Below are 11,949 nucleotides of genomic sequence, written 5' to 3'. Positions count from 1 at the left end.
GCGCTCATGTCACCATGATTTGGGCATTTGGCAACTGGCTCTCCTACGCAACCAGTTGTAGCATTAAGGTCACAAATGTGATTTGTGACTTTTTTTTTTTCAACCAGTTTCTGGTAAAAATAACCGGTTAAGCTGGATTCACACTTACGACTGTGGTGACTTGAGTTACTATCGGTGTAAAGAGATTTGTGAAGTCAGATCCAGTCTCATCGGGGTCTGACAATTTGCATCGACCAACTCACCATGGCTCACTTCCCCACAGCCAATTTGCGCAAGGCAACTCACTAATATCAGAGAAATGATGGGATAGAAGCATTAAAGAAAGGATGCAGGAGGGGCAGAATAAACTGGCAAAAAATTTTTTTTCATTTATTTTAAATAATTAACCCAAATTATTAAAATTGTCCTGTGGAGAGTTGGCCGCAGCGAGTTGTGTCAAGTTGTCCCATTCCTGTCACACAAGGTCTCAATTTATGACAACTTGTAACAGAAAATCTGGTTCAAATTGTGGTCCTCTTGGGGTCAAGAGTAACAGAAAAAAAACTGATTGCAACTAAAGACGCAATGTAGACTCTAAATAAATCTCCCAATCTTGAAATTCAGTTTTGTTGCTACCAATTCAAAATACAATTGCACTCTGATTTACCACTCTTAATGTAAACTTAATTTTGGAAACAAAGGTCAACATTCCAGTGTGTAGCGCCCTCGTTAACTCTTTTCTCCGTATTCTTCACCATGGATTACACCAGGCCTTGGGCTCAGACTTCATTGTCCCTTAATTCAAGACACCGAGGACAGGAATTTGGAATAGCAAAATAGCCATCTGATGTGTAGGAGCCGCTCTCTTCGGCTGCCCGGCCTCCATCTTCTCACGGAAGTCTGAGTCTCACAAAATGAGTTATCTTGAGGATGAACAGAATTTGAACAGGCATGTGGAGAATGGCGCTTCCAACCACCCTCCTCCAATGCCCAATGTGTGCGCACCAAGCTGTCCTCCAGGCAGGCGAGAAGCACCTGGGGCAAGGGACGGCTCGTCTCTGCCGAATGTGTCGGTGGGGCAGCTGCCATTTTAGCGGAAGAGCCGGTACACCCTGGGCAGCCGCCCGTCCTTGCTGGAAAGGGCGCCCTGGATGTGCTCATAACTGGGCAGTTCCCGCAAGTCCCCCAGGGCAGCCACCGTCGGCTTCTTCCGCAGCATCTTCGTTGCTACCCGTTTGATATCACCGGCGCTCACTTTGCCTGGGCAAAAGGGAAACAAAGGCCAGCAGCATCAGCTTGTGCGGCTCCGTGTGACACTGGCTGCCACACAAGGCTGCCCCACGACGACAGGGGCCAAGTTACCTCAGAATTGGCGGAGAATGGGCCCAGAGACCCCAGAGGAGTGGAGCGAGAGAAAGCCCAAGGGGAAGGCACTCCGGCTGGAGAGGCTGGTGAAATTCCCCAAGGGCAGGGTGGATAAAAATAGATAATAATAATAATTTTTTTAAAAAAAATCAGATTTTTAAAATTTAAATCTGATTGTTATTTTTATCAAATTTATTTTAATAAAATGCTTTTGGAGTAAAAATCTATCCAAAGATAGTTTTCTATTTCAGATACATTAATAATTTAGTGGAGCTTAGTGATGTAGCATGAGGCTGTCTATTCTGGAATATTTACATTTTTGGTACACTCATTCAATGAATGCAAGCAGAGATAACATGCACTACATTGATGCATTCACACAATTTCATAATAACCATGAGATAAATCATGAAACAGTTCAGGAAGATTCCTTCATCCCTTTGTTTTGCAAATCTATGGACATTACAATCTGTATGATTGTTTGAAGAGAAATGCATCTTTGCCACCATCAGTGTGAGGAGGAAGGGCAAGCAGTGCAAATGTAAGTGAAATCCTCTAAGCAGCTTAAAAATATAATATTAAAGAGCAGCTGTCATTTCAGATCCATCATGGCAGTGCCTGTTAATGGGCATCCACTCACCTGTTGCCAGCCACGTCCCTCACCCTGTTGTGTCCCTGGCACATCACCAGCCATCCCGTTAAAGCGAATGGGACGGTTGGTGAGTCAATGGGGGGATCAGAGGAGGAGCCGCTGTTGGACAGAGACGACAGCTGCTCTTTTAAAACTACGATATAAATGTAGTTGATTTAAATCAAGCCCTTTTACTAGTCCTTTAAATAGACTTGATTTAAACCAAATCCCACCCTGCACAAGGGGGCTTGGGGCAGCAGAGCAGGGAAGGTGGGCTCACTTCGGAAGCAGACTCAGAAACCAAGCCCCCCCCCCCCCACTTCCTCAGCTCAAGAGGGGAGGCTCCATTGAGCTGTGGCCTGGGAAGCTGAGCCTGCCACTTACCGATCAAGGCGCAGAGCTCCTGGGGCAGCTTCCTCCCTCCCGTGGCCAGGACCTGCCTCCCAACATCCTCAAAAATGACCGGCCGGGACTCCAGGTTCATCATCAGCATGGACCGCAACTGGGTCTTGGCCCGCTCCAGCTCGACCTGGAGGAAGAGGCAGAGGGTTGCTCCAGCCTCTCATCCGAGCCCAAAGTCCCAACATGAATCCTCCTCCCCAGCCTCTTACCTCTCCCAGGGTCCCAGCCATCAGAACAAATTCCCGGGTAATGATCTCCACCATTTCACGGACCTGCAATCGAGGATGAGGGGCAGAGGAGGAGTGGGGCGTGAGACCCCGTTCAAGGCCTCCCCCTTTCTGAAGGCCTCCCCCTTTCTGAAGGCCTCTGGGGTGAGGGCAGGCCAGTCAAGGGGGCACTGGGGACGGCTGCTCCCTCCCTCCCTCCCTCCCTCCCTCCCTCGCCTGCTGCCCTGGTAGATGCAACCCAATCTCCAATTGGCTGAGAGGACCTGTCTGGCAGGTGAGGGATCCCTTCTGAGGACCAGCTCACCTGTCTGGGATCTGCGCTGGCATGAATGCACAGGAGTCCGGTGTCCTCGTAGCTGTGGTGGTAGGAGGTGGCGTTGTACATCCAGTGGTGCCTGGGGGGGGGGGGGGGAGGGAGGGAGAGAGCAGCAGAGACGGGAACAGGGGTGAATATCAGCATCCTCGCAGGGCTCCCTAAGAGCCTCTCGCAACTGTGGGTCCTCCTCAAGAGTTGGACCACCTATCCCATCAGCCGCAGCTACCGGCTGGCCCAGGAAAGGCCAAGGTAACAGCCACAGTCAGATTCCTGAAGGATTCTGCCAAACTCACATACATTAATTCATCTGGTTGGCTCAGGCTACAATTATTGTGAGGAAAGGCCCACTGTGGATCTGCCACTCCACGTGGTACTCCAGGGGGTTGGGGGCTGCCTGGGATAACCTGCTATGTTCCTCTCGTTGCAGGACACAACCATCAGTTATGGGGGGGGGGGGGCAGCCTGTCAGCCCTGGAGGCCATCTTTTCCTTTGGGTCTTCAGGGCTGCCACAACTGGTGCTGTGGGAAACTGGGAGGGTGGATTTCATGGAGTTGCAAGGAAATCCAGTCATAACAACGTTCTATTCTCTGGGAGTCAAGGACATTCAGCCCGCACCTGGAATGGTGTGACTGGGAGGCATCTCCAGCTGGGATGATTGGGACTGACTGGCCCATGTGATGGACGTGGGGGTGCAGGGTGCATGTCCATCACATGGTCCCCAGATGCTTTTCTGGAGATGGTCAAGAAAAGGGCTGCTCAGTCACCACAAAGGAGACAGGGATAGCTGGACCCAGGGCAAAATCAGAATCGAGCCATGGGTGGGATGGAAACCACGCAGGTTGTCCCCATCAATGAACTGAGCCTGGAGGGCGGCGGCACAGCTCTCTCAGTGGCCTTCCAGCCTTGTGACTGCAGGGTCCTCCTGGACTGCTGCGGAGGCCGGAAAGAGGGGCATCCCTGTATGGTGGCTCTCCTTCTCCTGGAGTGGATGGTTCCCTTGCCGGCTGCATGGAGAAGGTTCAACTCGTCTGGGATGCTAGTAGGGATCCCGCAGGGCTCAGCCCCCCTCCTCCACTGGAACTTAATGTCTACGAGAGAAAGACACCCCCCCTCCCCCCCGGTATGGGATGATGGCTGGTGGCTCCCATCTATCGATCCCTACCCTGGGCAGAATGGGAAATATGGAAAGTCCTGGGAAGCTGGAGTGGGGCCAAGCACTGAACACAACCCACGTATTGTCCAGGCAATCGGGGACGTTGAGTGAGACACTTTGCAAGACGAGGGGGAGACTTTGGCCCCAAAGAATTTGCCTGGCTTAGGGGACATTCTCAGGAGCCTCCAACATGCTGCTCTTTGCTGCTTTGGTGTCAATCGTGGTGACAGAGTGTCGGGAGCAGAGAGGATGGCCTTGAGGGAGGAGGATCCGTTACCAAAGCAACAAACTAATCAATGTGGCTGAGATTTGCAAAAAGGCTTATGGCAGCCCCCCCCCCCAATCCACGTGAGGGGGAGGGGGGGAGGCACAGTGGTTTGCTTGGTTTAGGTTTAGTCTGTTGTCTATTTGTAGCAATAGCACTGTAGACCTATATAGCACTTCAGTGTTTTACAGCCCTGTCTAAGCAGTTTACGGAGCCAGTCTCTTGTTGCCCCCAACAAACTGGGTCCTTCTTTGACTGAGCACGGAAGGCTGAGTCAGCCCTGAGCCGGTGACATTCCAACTGGCAAATTGCAGGCAGATGGCAGTCGGCAGTAGCAGCCCGCAGTTCTGCCCTCTAACCACTGCGCCACCGTGGCTCTTGCAAAACCATTATTGATGGCTTAGAAGAACCCTGGAGCTCTCTCACTGCTGGGTTAGCCAACACACAGACAATGAAAGCGAATTAGGCTTTGGCACAATGTGTCAACTGGCTACACATTTTTACTCCTTTCTCTCTTTGGACACTCCTCCCCAAACCAAAAGCCCCCTGCAGCACCGTGACCCTGGCCTTCTCCCGCCCCCCCCGCTCCCCTGGCTTGTCTCTGCTCTTGGCTCTTTCTTCTGAGAAGCCGAGGGACATACCGGTTGAGGACGTTGAGGTACAGCCTCGTGAACATGCCTTTGCCGGGGCCTCCAGCAGAGAAAGAGCCACCGCCCCCCATCATCATGTTCAAGACGGCAAAGGGGATGAAGTCTTCCTCCTGGACCAGGGAAGCCAAACCAGATGGTCACGCGGGGACGTCCACGCAGAAGGGCCGCCACAGAAGGGGAGGGAGGCTTACCAGAAACGAGCAGCTTTCTAGTCCAATCATGATGTGGGCCAACTCTGGGATGGGGGTGGGCCCTAAACTCACATCTGACATGTCCTTCTCCAGCTGCAGAAAGAGGGAGAGATTCCCTGGAATTTGGCTTTTGTGAGAGTAGCTGGCCATTGGCTCTAGAGCAGGGGTCGCCAACCTTAAACCTGGTGGACTTCAACCCCCAGAATTCCCCAGGCAGCTTTGTTTTGCTGGCCGTGGAATTCTGTGAGTTGAAGACCATCAGGCTGAAAGTTGCTGAGGTTGGAGACCCCCTGCTCTACAGCGTTCTTTTTACCTTCAACTTTGCTTTTGACGGCTTTTAACACTTGGGCTGCCTTGTGATTATTTTTAGAGTTGCAAGTGGCTCTTCATGTTCACCTTGGAAGAGGCACAGAGTCTACCACTACCTCGACATACGACTGTAATGGAGGCTGTCCATTAGGGTCACAAGTTGGGATGGTCGTTAAGTGAGGCTTCCATGTGACTGCTTCACTCAACAAGTGGCCCAAGACCTTCCAATTCTAAGAGAGACGATCTCTTCCTTATCCTTTGAATTGTAATTTAATATTGTGCCTCCAGTTGTTAATTTTTATACTTTTGACTTCTTAACCTCGATACGATGGCTGATCCAACTGCTATTAGCACAACTGCATCCATTGAAACCCCATTTCAAATCATAAGAAATCACTTTACAAAACCCAAGAGATGCAAAGGAGGTTTGGCTTCCCACGTGCTAATAATGAGTCGGCCCTGAACTGCAGGTGAGGTTTTTTGTTCCTTCTGCAGCCCCTGGCAAGACGAGCAGAGGCCGCCTCCCCTTCCTCACCTTCAGGATCCCTCCCGTGTACTGGGCAACCGACTTGTCCACATCCTTGGCTTCCCCACTTCCCCACGCTGGAACAGCTCCCAGGAAGTACTTGCGAGCACAGTCCACAAGCTGCTGGTGTTCAATCCCCACGCCAGCCAACACCATCCTGTTGGGGGTGTAGTAATTCCTCAGATACGAGTGGAGGACCGACCTGTCAATTTTCTCAATGTTGTCCACAGGACAGAACCTGTTCAACCCCACAGTGTTTTCCCTGTAGGCTGCCTGTGGGAGATCAGAACAAACACGATTTTCAAAAGAAACCCCAAGGCAATGACAAAACATTTGCAACTTCCCTTACAGTTAGCCACGTGCACCAAAACACAGGAAGAGTCTTTGCTGCTTGACTTGGTTGATAAAAATACAGCTCTAGTGAGCATAAGGGAGCAATTACCTGAGAAAGTAACCACCTCTCCTCAAGGCTCTCCTAAGCATTATGCAATGGATTCCACTTTCATGGTGTGATAAACCTGGATTTGAACCCAGGTCTCTCTGATCCGTGGCCTGAGCTACTGAGAACCTCTTGTTTCCCAGCTCTTTGAAGAAATTTGCCTCTGCCCCCAAAGTCAGGGCCTGCAAGCACTTTGGACCCAAAGGGGGGCTTTGCAGTAGAGATGGGTGCACATGCAGATGAGAAGGTACCTCGTTAAAGACGGTGTGTCACATCATGGGCTGCACAATCCCAGCAAAATACAAATTTCAGTTAAGGAAAAATCAAAAGTATCCCACACGCTTCTGAAGCACAATGTCACACCCCGTCAGTTGGAACGAAAGATGCAGCTTGCGGGGGGGGGGGGGGGGGGATTCATACAATGCCCCATTTTGACTTTGCATTCCCCGGACTGAATATTTCCTTTCACTTCCCAGATTGCAGGCGGGAACCCAACCTTAGCAAAACGAAGTGTTGTTTTTTTTATCTGATTGTGCCCCACCTCACATAAGGAACCCCCATTGCTTATCATAAACAAGACAAACTTGTGTTTCATCTGAAAACTATTTCAGATCCACCGTTGAAAGGGCATTTTCAACAGCGCCCAGGAAGCCACCACGGGACCCTCAAATTCCTTAGGGGTTGCCTTCCTTGGCCTGCTGATAGTTCTTCCCCCAAGCCAGGAGATTAGGAGGAGGCCACTGAAGGGCTCAGGGGCTTCGTGGGGCAGAATGCTAGAGGGCCTTACTGCATGGATCATCTCGGTCAGCAACGGCTCTGGATCGGGTCTCATGTTCAGGTCCTGCAGCTCAAAGCGGACGGCCATCTGAGTCATCTCGATTTCCTCATCTGCCAAGAGAAGCCAACACTTTGGATCCAGGCCGAACCTCCTCCCAAGGGACAATGGCCCCAAACCCCTGGAAGGGGAGGGAAACTGCTCCCCATTTTCAGCCACGAAATCCCACAGAATCAACCTGTCTTTCTTCCCAGCTGATAAATTTGATTGGGCACACCCACCTACACCCCTCCCACCATCTTGGTCTCTCCCACTCCTGTCCTTCCAAATTGTGCCACTGCACCACATTCTCCGCTGGCAGAAATCACTGACACCTTTACGGCAACGCCATTTGCGTTCAGGTGGGGCAGTGAAATCCTGCCTTGGGCTCTTGCTCTCTTTTCTTCATGCGCAGAAGACTCCTGAACGATCTCACCCGGCAATCTACTTTTTTAAACTATTATTATTATTTATTTACTAGAAGATTACCTGACAATCTGGGTTGGAGAACCACATCAGCCAACAGACTGACCATGGCATCAAGGCCCCTGCTATCTGCAGAAACAGCATACATTGTGGTATCCCTGAAAGAAGAGCAAAATTGGTTTTGTGTTCTACCCGGGTCGCAGGGTCTTCACCTAGGCACGTTGAAGACCCTGCAACAAAAACCTTAAAACTTTCAGGCGGAAAACAGCCCACTGCATCACTCAAATCAAACTCAAAACTCCCATTAGCCTCGCTGTGAGGGGTGGAGGGGATCCCATAATAAAACGAGGGGGGGGGGGAGAAGTATGCGATATGTAATAGGGTTATGCTCAAAAGCCACATCGCTTGGCAGGGATTTGTCAAAGCACAGCCTGGCCAAAGGACGCCCAACATGAAACAGACCTTGACACCTGGCAGTCACAAATTCCTCCATGCTTCTCCAACATGAGGAGGATGTCATCCTTGCTGCTAAACTGAGCCGTAGACTAAAGAGAAAAGGAGGGAAACAAAGCAAAAGAGTTCATTTTTTAGGGAAAATTCAGTCAAGGCAAAATAAAATTTAACTAAATTACATGCAGTGAAATGGTAACACGCAATAACCATTTTCCCTGGGATGTAATATTAAGAGGCTTTTGCTGGCAGCTTTTGGAGAATTGCAGCAATGTGCAGCAGCAGCCAAAAAAACGAATACAATCCTGGGTTGTATAAACAGAGGCATAAAATCAAGATCAGGTGAAGTGTTAGTGCCACTTTATAAAACCCTAATAAGGCCACACGTGGAATACTGCAGTCAATTTTGATCATACTGCAAAAAAGAAGTTAAAAGAGTTTTGAAAAAGTTCAGAGAAGAGCAACTACGCTGACTATTGGGTTTGGCTAGTCTAGAGAAAAGAAGGAGTAGGGGGGGACATGACGGCTGTCTTCCAGTATTTGAGGGTCTGACATAAAGAGGAAGGGGGGTCAACTTATTTCCCAAAGCACCAGAAGGCAGGATAAGAAACGGGTGGAAATTAATCAAGGAGAGAAGCAACCTGGAATTAAGAAGGAATTTCCTGACAGTGAGGACAATGAACCAGTGGAACAGCTTACAAGAAGTTGTGGAAGCTCCACCAGACTGGAGGTTTTTAAGAAGAGACTAGATAGTCTCTTGTCTGAGATGGTATAGGTTCTCCTGCTTGAGCAAGGGGCTGGACTAGAAGATCTTCAGAGGCCCTTCTAGCTGTATTGTATTCTTATTCTTTTCTAACCAAGGAGAGAAGCAACCTGGAATTAAGGAGAAACTTCCTAACAGGGACCAGTGGAACAAGTTGCCTCCAGAAGTTGAGGGTGCTCCATCACTGGAGGATTTTAAGAAGAGACTGGATAGCCATCCATCTGAAATGGGATACAGGTTCTCCTGCTTGAGCAGGGGGCTGGACTAGAAGACCTCCAAAGTCCCTTCCAGTTCTATTCTATTCTAAAACTCAAATGGAGAAAGGAAGATGAGGAGCCAACAGAGTAGGTTGGCCAGACAGCTGTGCAGAGGGTTTTTAGCTTCCTTTTTGTAAGAACAATAGGTTCTGCAATAGGTTTTACTGGGTCCCAATGGGCTGGCACACAGCTCTGTTTTTCTTACAAGGTTACTTGTTCCTAACAGGCTGCTGCTGTGGTTGCCAATTCTTACAGCAGCCTTTACCATGTCCCAGTGGCTGGCAGAGAGTTCAAAGGGGAAGACGGCTCCACTCTTTTAAAGAGGTTCTTTTTGAGGGGATTTTCCTGACAAGCTCCAGACCTGCTGAACCACAAAGGGATTCAGCTGTATGGGAAGCCAGATGTGGATACCTTGAAGGAAAATGGAGCCTCCAAGTTCCATTCACGGGTGCCAAATGTAAGGTTTGAGAATACATTGAGACCCAAAGAAGTTTGAAAACACATCCAAGTCACAATGAGCCCAACATGAGACTCAAAGGGAGGCTTGAATAACAATCAGCGTTTAATCTTTGATCAAAGCTTAAAGACATGATGGTCAGTTGTTCCCATCATACCCCAAGGATACGCAGGAAAGAACTGCCCTTCAGAGAAGGTGTGGCTCCTTTTTATACAGCCAGAGACATCATAGAATAACATCCTGGCTTTACAATACTCCTCACTAGCCCCATCAGCATTATCTCTTTCCTCTGTTCCCAGGATTGGCCCTTTGGCCCCCTGTTGGGAAGGGTACAGATCAAAAGTGAGATACCTTCTCAGGCAGAAGTGGGACATATCAAAGGTGTCAGTTTTGCAGCTCTTTACAGCTCCATTCCGGGATAAATTCTATGCCCATAGATTGCAGATTGAGAAAGAGATTAAATGGCAAGGATGACACGTTTTGACATTGGCCAGATATTCTAAAGACCCTAATAACGCTGCCAGAGGGAGTCAGTTGCAGGGAACAAAAGGCACTGACAGCATGCAAGCTTCTACGTTGCAAACACAAGGCATAATATCTCTGTGTTACAGTTCGTATCCTTATTACTATTCCTAATAAGTCTCTTCCTTCTTCCCATCCCTCTTTCAGGCCAAGAGCAGAGAGGAGGAAGGCACAGAAAAGGGGGTCTCGATTAACGCCCCCTCCCCAACTCCCAAAGGGCTCGTATTAAGCCCGGCCGTTTCCTTTTCTCCCAGCCGCATTTCAGAAAAGCCGCTTACCGAGAAGGCCAACTTCTCCAGGAAGTGCGAGATCCCGCCGGGGAACTTGGCTTCGTATCTGGAGCCGGAGTTGATCAGCACTGGTCCCGGGGCAGAAGGAAGAGGAGGGGGAGGAAGGTCAGCCGCGGGCCCCGGAGTCGCTTCGGCCGCCCACGCGACCCCCTCGCCGCCGCCGCCCCCCGGCGCCCTCTTACCGCCCAGGGTGCAGAACTGGCCGAACCTCTTCTGGGAGGCCACGCGCAGCCCGCCCTCCAAGGCGCTGACCTCCGTCTCGAAGCCCTCCGGCCCGTCCAGGCCGGCGAAAGCCGGCTTGGGCAGCCCCGGCAGAGGGGCCGTCAGCGGGGTGCCCGGGTAGCCGCCCCCGCTGCTGAAACGCCGCGACCCGGCCAGCCTGAAAGAGGAGAAGAAGAAGATGAGATCCTCGGCACTGGGCAGGCCTGGAGCCCCCGGGATGGGAAATAAGCCTGAAAAGCCCTCCCCAGAAAAGCCCCCCTTCAGCTGGAGGACATGAAACTCGAGGCCAAGGCCTCACCTCCGCGCCGGGCCCAAAAGGCCCCTCCGCACCGCGCTGGCTGCCATCTCTCTCTCTCTCTCGTCGAGGGAGGAGGAGGAGGACGCCGATTGGTCGCTCGGGTGACGGCGCCGGCGATTGGCGTGAGAGTCCCTCCCCCTCCACTTCCGGAATCGGAACGGCGACGGAAAGAGTTTTAGGATTCGGCGACGGAAGTACCCGCAGGTGCAGTTTAACCGCGGGGCATGCTGGGAAACGCGGGAGGCGGGAGGGGGGGAAGTCAGGAAGACTGGGGAGGCCAGGAAAGGAACAAACCGTGGTTAACGCCACAGACCATCATTTCGTACAGGAGCCATGAATGGCTTTGAAAAGATACTCAGAGGGGGTGGAAAATAATTGAAAGAGTATATGAATCAATATTTGCTTTTATTATGAATTGCTTATGTTATCATATAATTGTTACTGATTAAACCAATATTTGCTGTTTGCTTCTGATATGATATCCTGCTAGAAATCATTTATGTGGAATTAAGCTTTGTCATTGGCTTCAGCTTATATTATTGTATACTGTCAGAAATTAGTTGCTTTCTACCCTAGCAAATTGGAACCTTAATACTGGATGGCATGATTGCAAATGTTATCTCGCTTCTATTCTTGGCTTCAAAGCTAGGCACATTCTTGAAAACATAGAAGAAATTGTTACACGGGAATATCAGGCCCCATAGATAAAGGAACCCAAACTAGGGAGTTTTCCTGACTCATAAATCCTTAAAGCATTCTGCCGAAAAAACAGCGTTGCAAAGGCAGCCACTCCCTACACAAGGCTATAGGAATACTCCACAGATAAGGAAGACAGAGGCAGGAGCATGAACAAAAGAATGCTTTAAAGATCATCTTGTCTCTGATTGGATAAGCTTGGTTTCTATCTGCCTAACATGTAAGTGAGTAATCTTTATTATGGTCAAAGACTAGCCATACACATTAGTTTTTACAATATGTTAAAAAGTACTGACATTA

General features: G+C 50.1%; 1 protein-coding gene across 1 annotated transcript; it reads right to left on the bottom strand.

Moving 5' to 3' along the window:
- Nucleotides 1-343: 343 nt before the first annotated feature.
- PMPCA (peptidase, mitochondrial processing subunit alpha) lies at nt 344-11,064 on the bottom strand. Its single transcript, XM_032232649.1, has 13 exons — nt 10,954-11,064; nt 10,616-10,812; nt 10,422-10,501; nt 8,157-8,239; nt 7,758-7,852; nt 7,242-7,342; nt 6,025-6,288; nt 5,181-5,273; nt 4,981-5,099; nt 2,909-2,999; nt 2,587-2,649; nt 2,360-2,504; nt 344-1,239 (listed from the first exon to the last, which is right to left on the bottom strand). Exons 1-13 carry the CDS (start codon nt 10,998-11,000, stop codon nt 1,070-1,072), a joined length of 1,548 nt encoding a protein of 515 aa, XP_032088540.1. The 5' UTR covers nt 11,001-11,064; the 3' UTR covers nt 344-1,069.
- Nucleotides 11,065-11,949: the final 885 nt, after the last annotated feature.

Source organism: Thamnophis elegans, chromosome 16 (genome assembly GCF_009769535.1).
Source record: "Thamnophis elegans isolate rThaEle1 chromosome 16, rThaEle1.pri, whole genome shotgun sequence".
NCBI lineage: Eukaryota > Metazoa > Chordata > Lepidosauria > Squamata > Colubridae > Thamnophis > Thamnophis elegans.
Note: the sequence above shows the minus strand (reverse complement) of the source record. Positions and strands in the feature narration are given on the sequence as shown.

What these genes read in the sequence shown, in the direction of transcription:
- PMPCA (XM_032232649.1), bottom strand. Translation starts at nt 11,000, where the DNA reads ATGGCAGCCAGCGCGGTGCGGAGGGGCCTTTTGGGCCCGGCGCGGAG. An exon ending in TCTCCAACCCAGATTGTCAG is followed by an intron (nt 7,343 to 7,757) that starts GTAATCTTCTAG and finishes TTCTCTTGGCAG; the next exon opens with ATGAGGAAATCGAGATGACT. An exon ending in TGACCGAGATGATCCATGCA is followed by an intron (nt 6,289 to 7,241) that starts GTAAGGCCCTCT and finishes GATCTCCCACAG; the next exon opens with GCAGCCTACAGGGAAAACAC.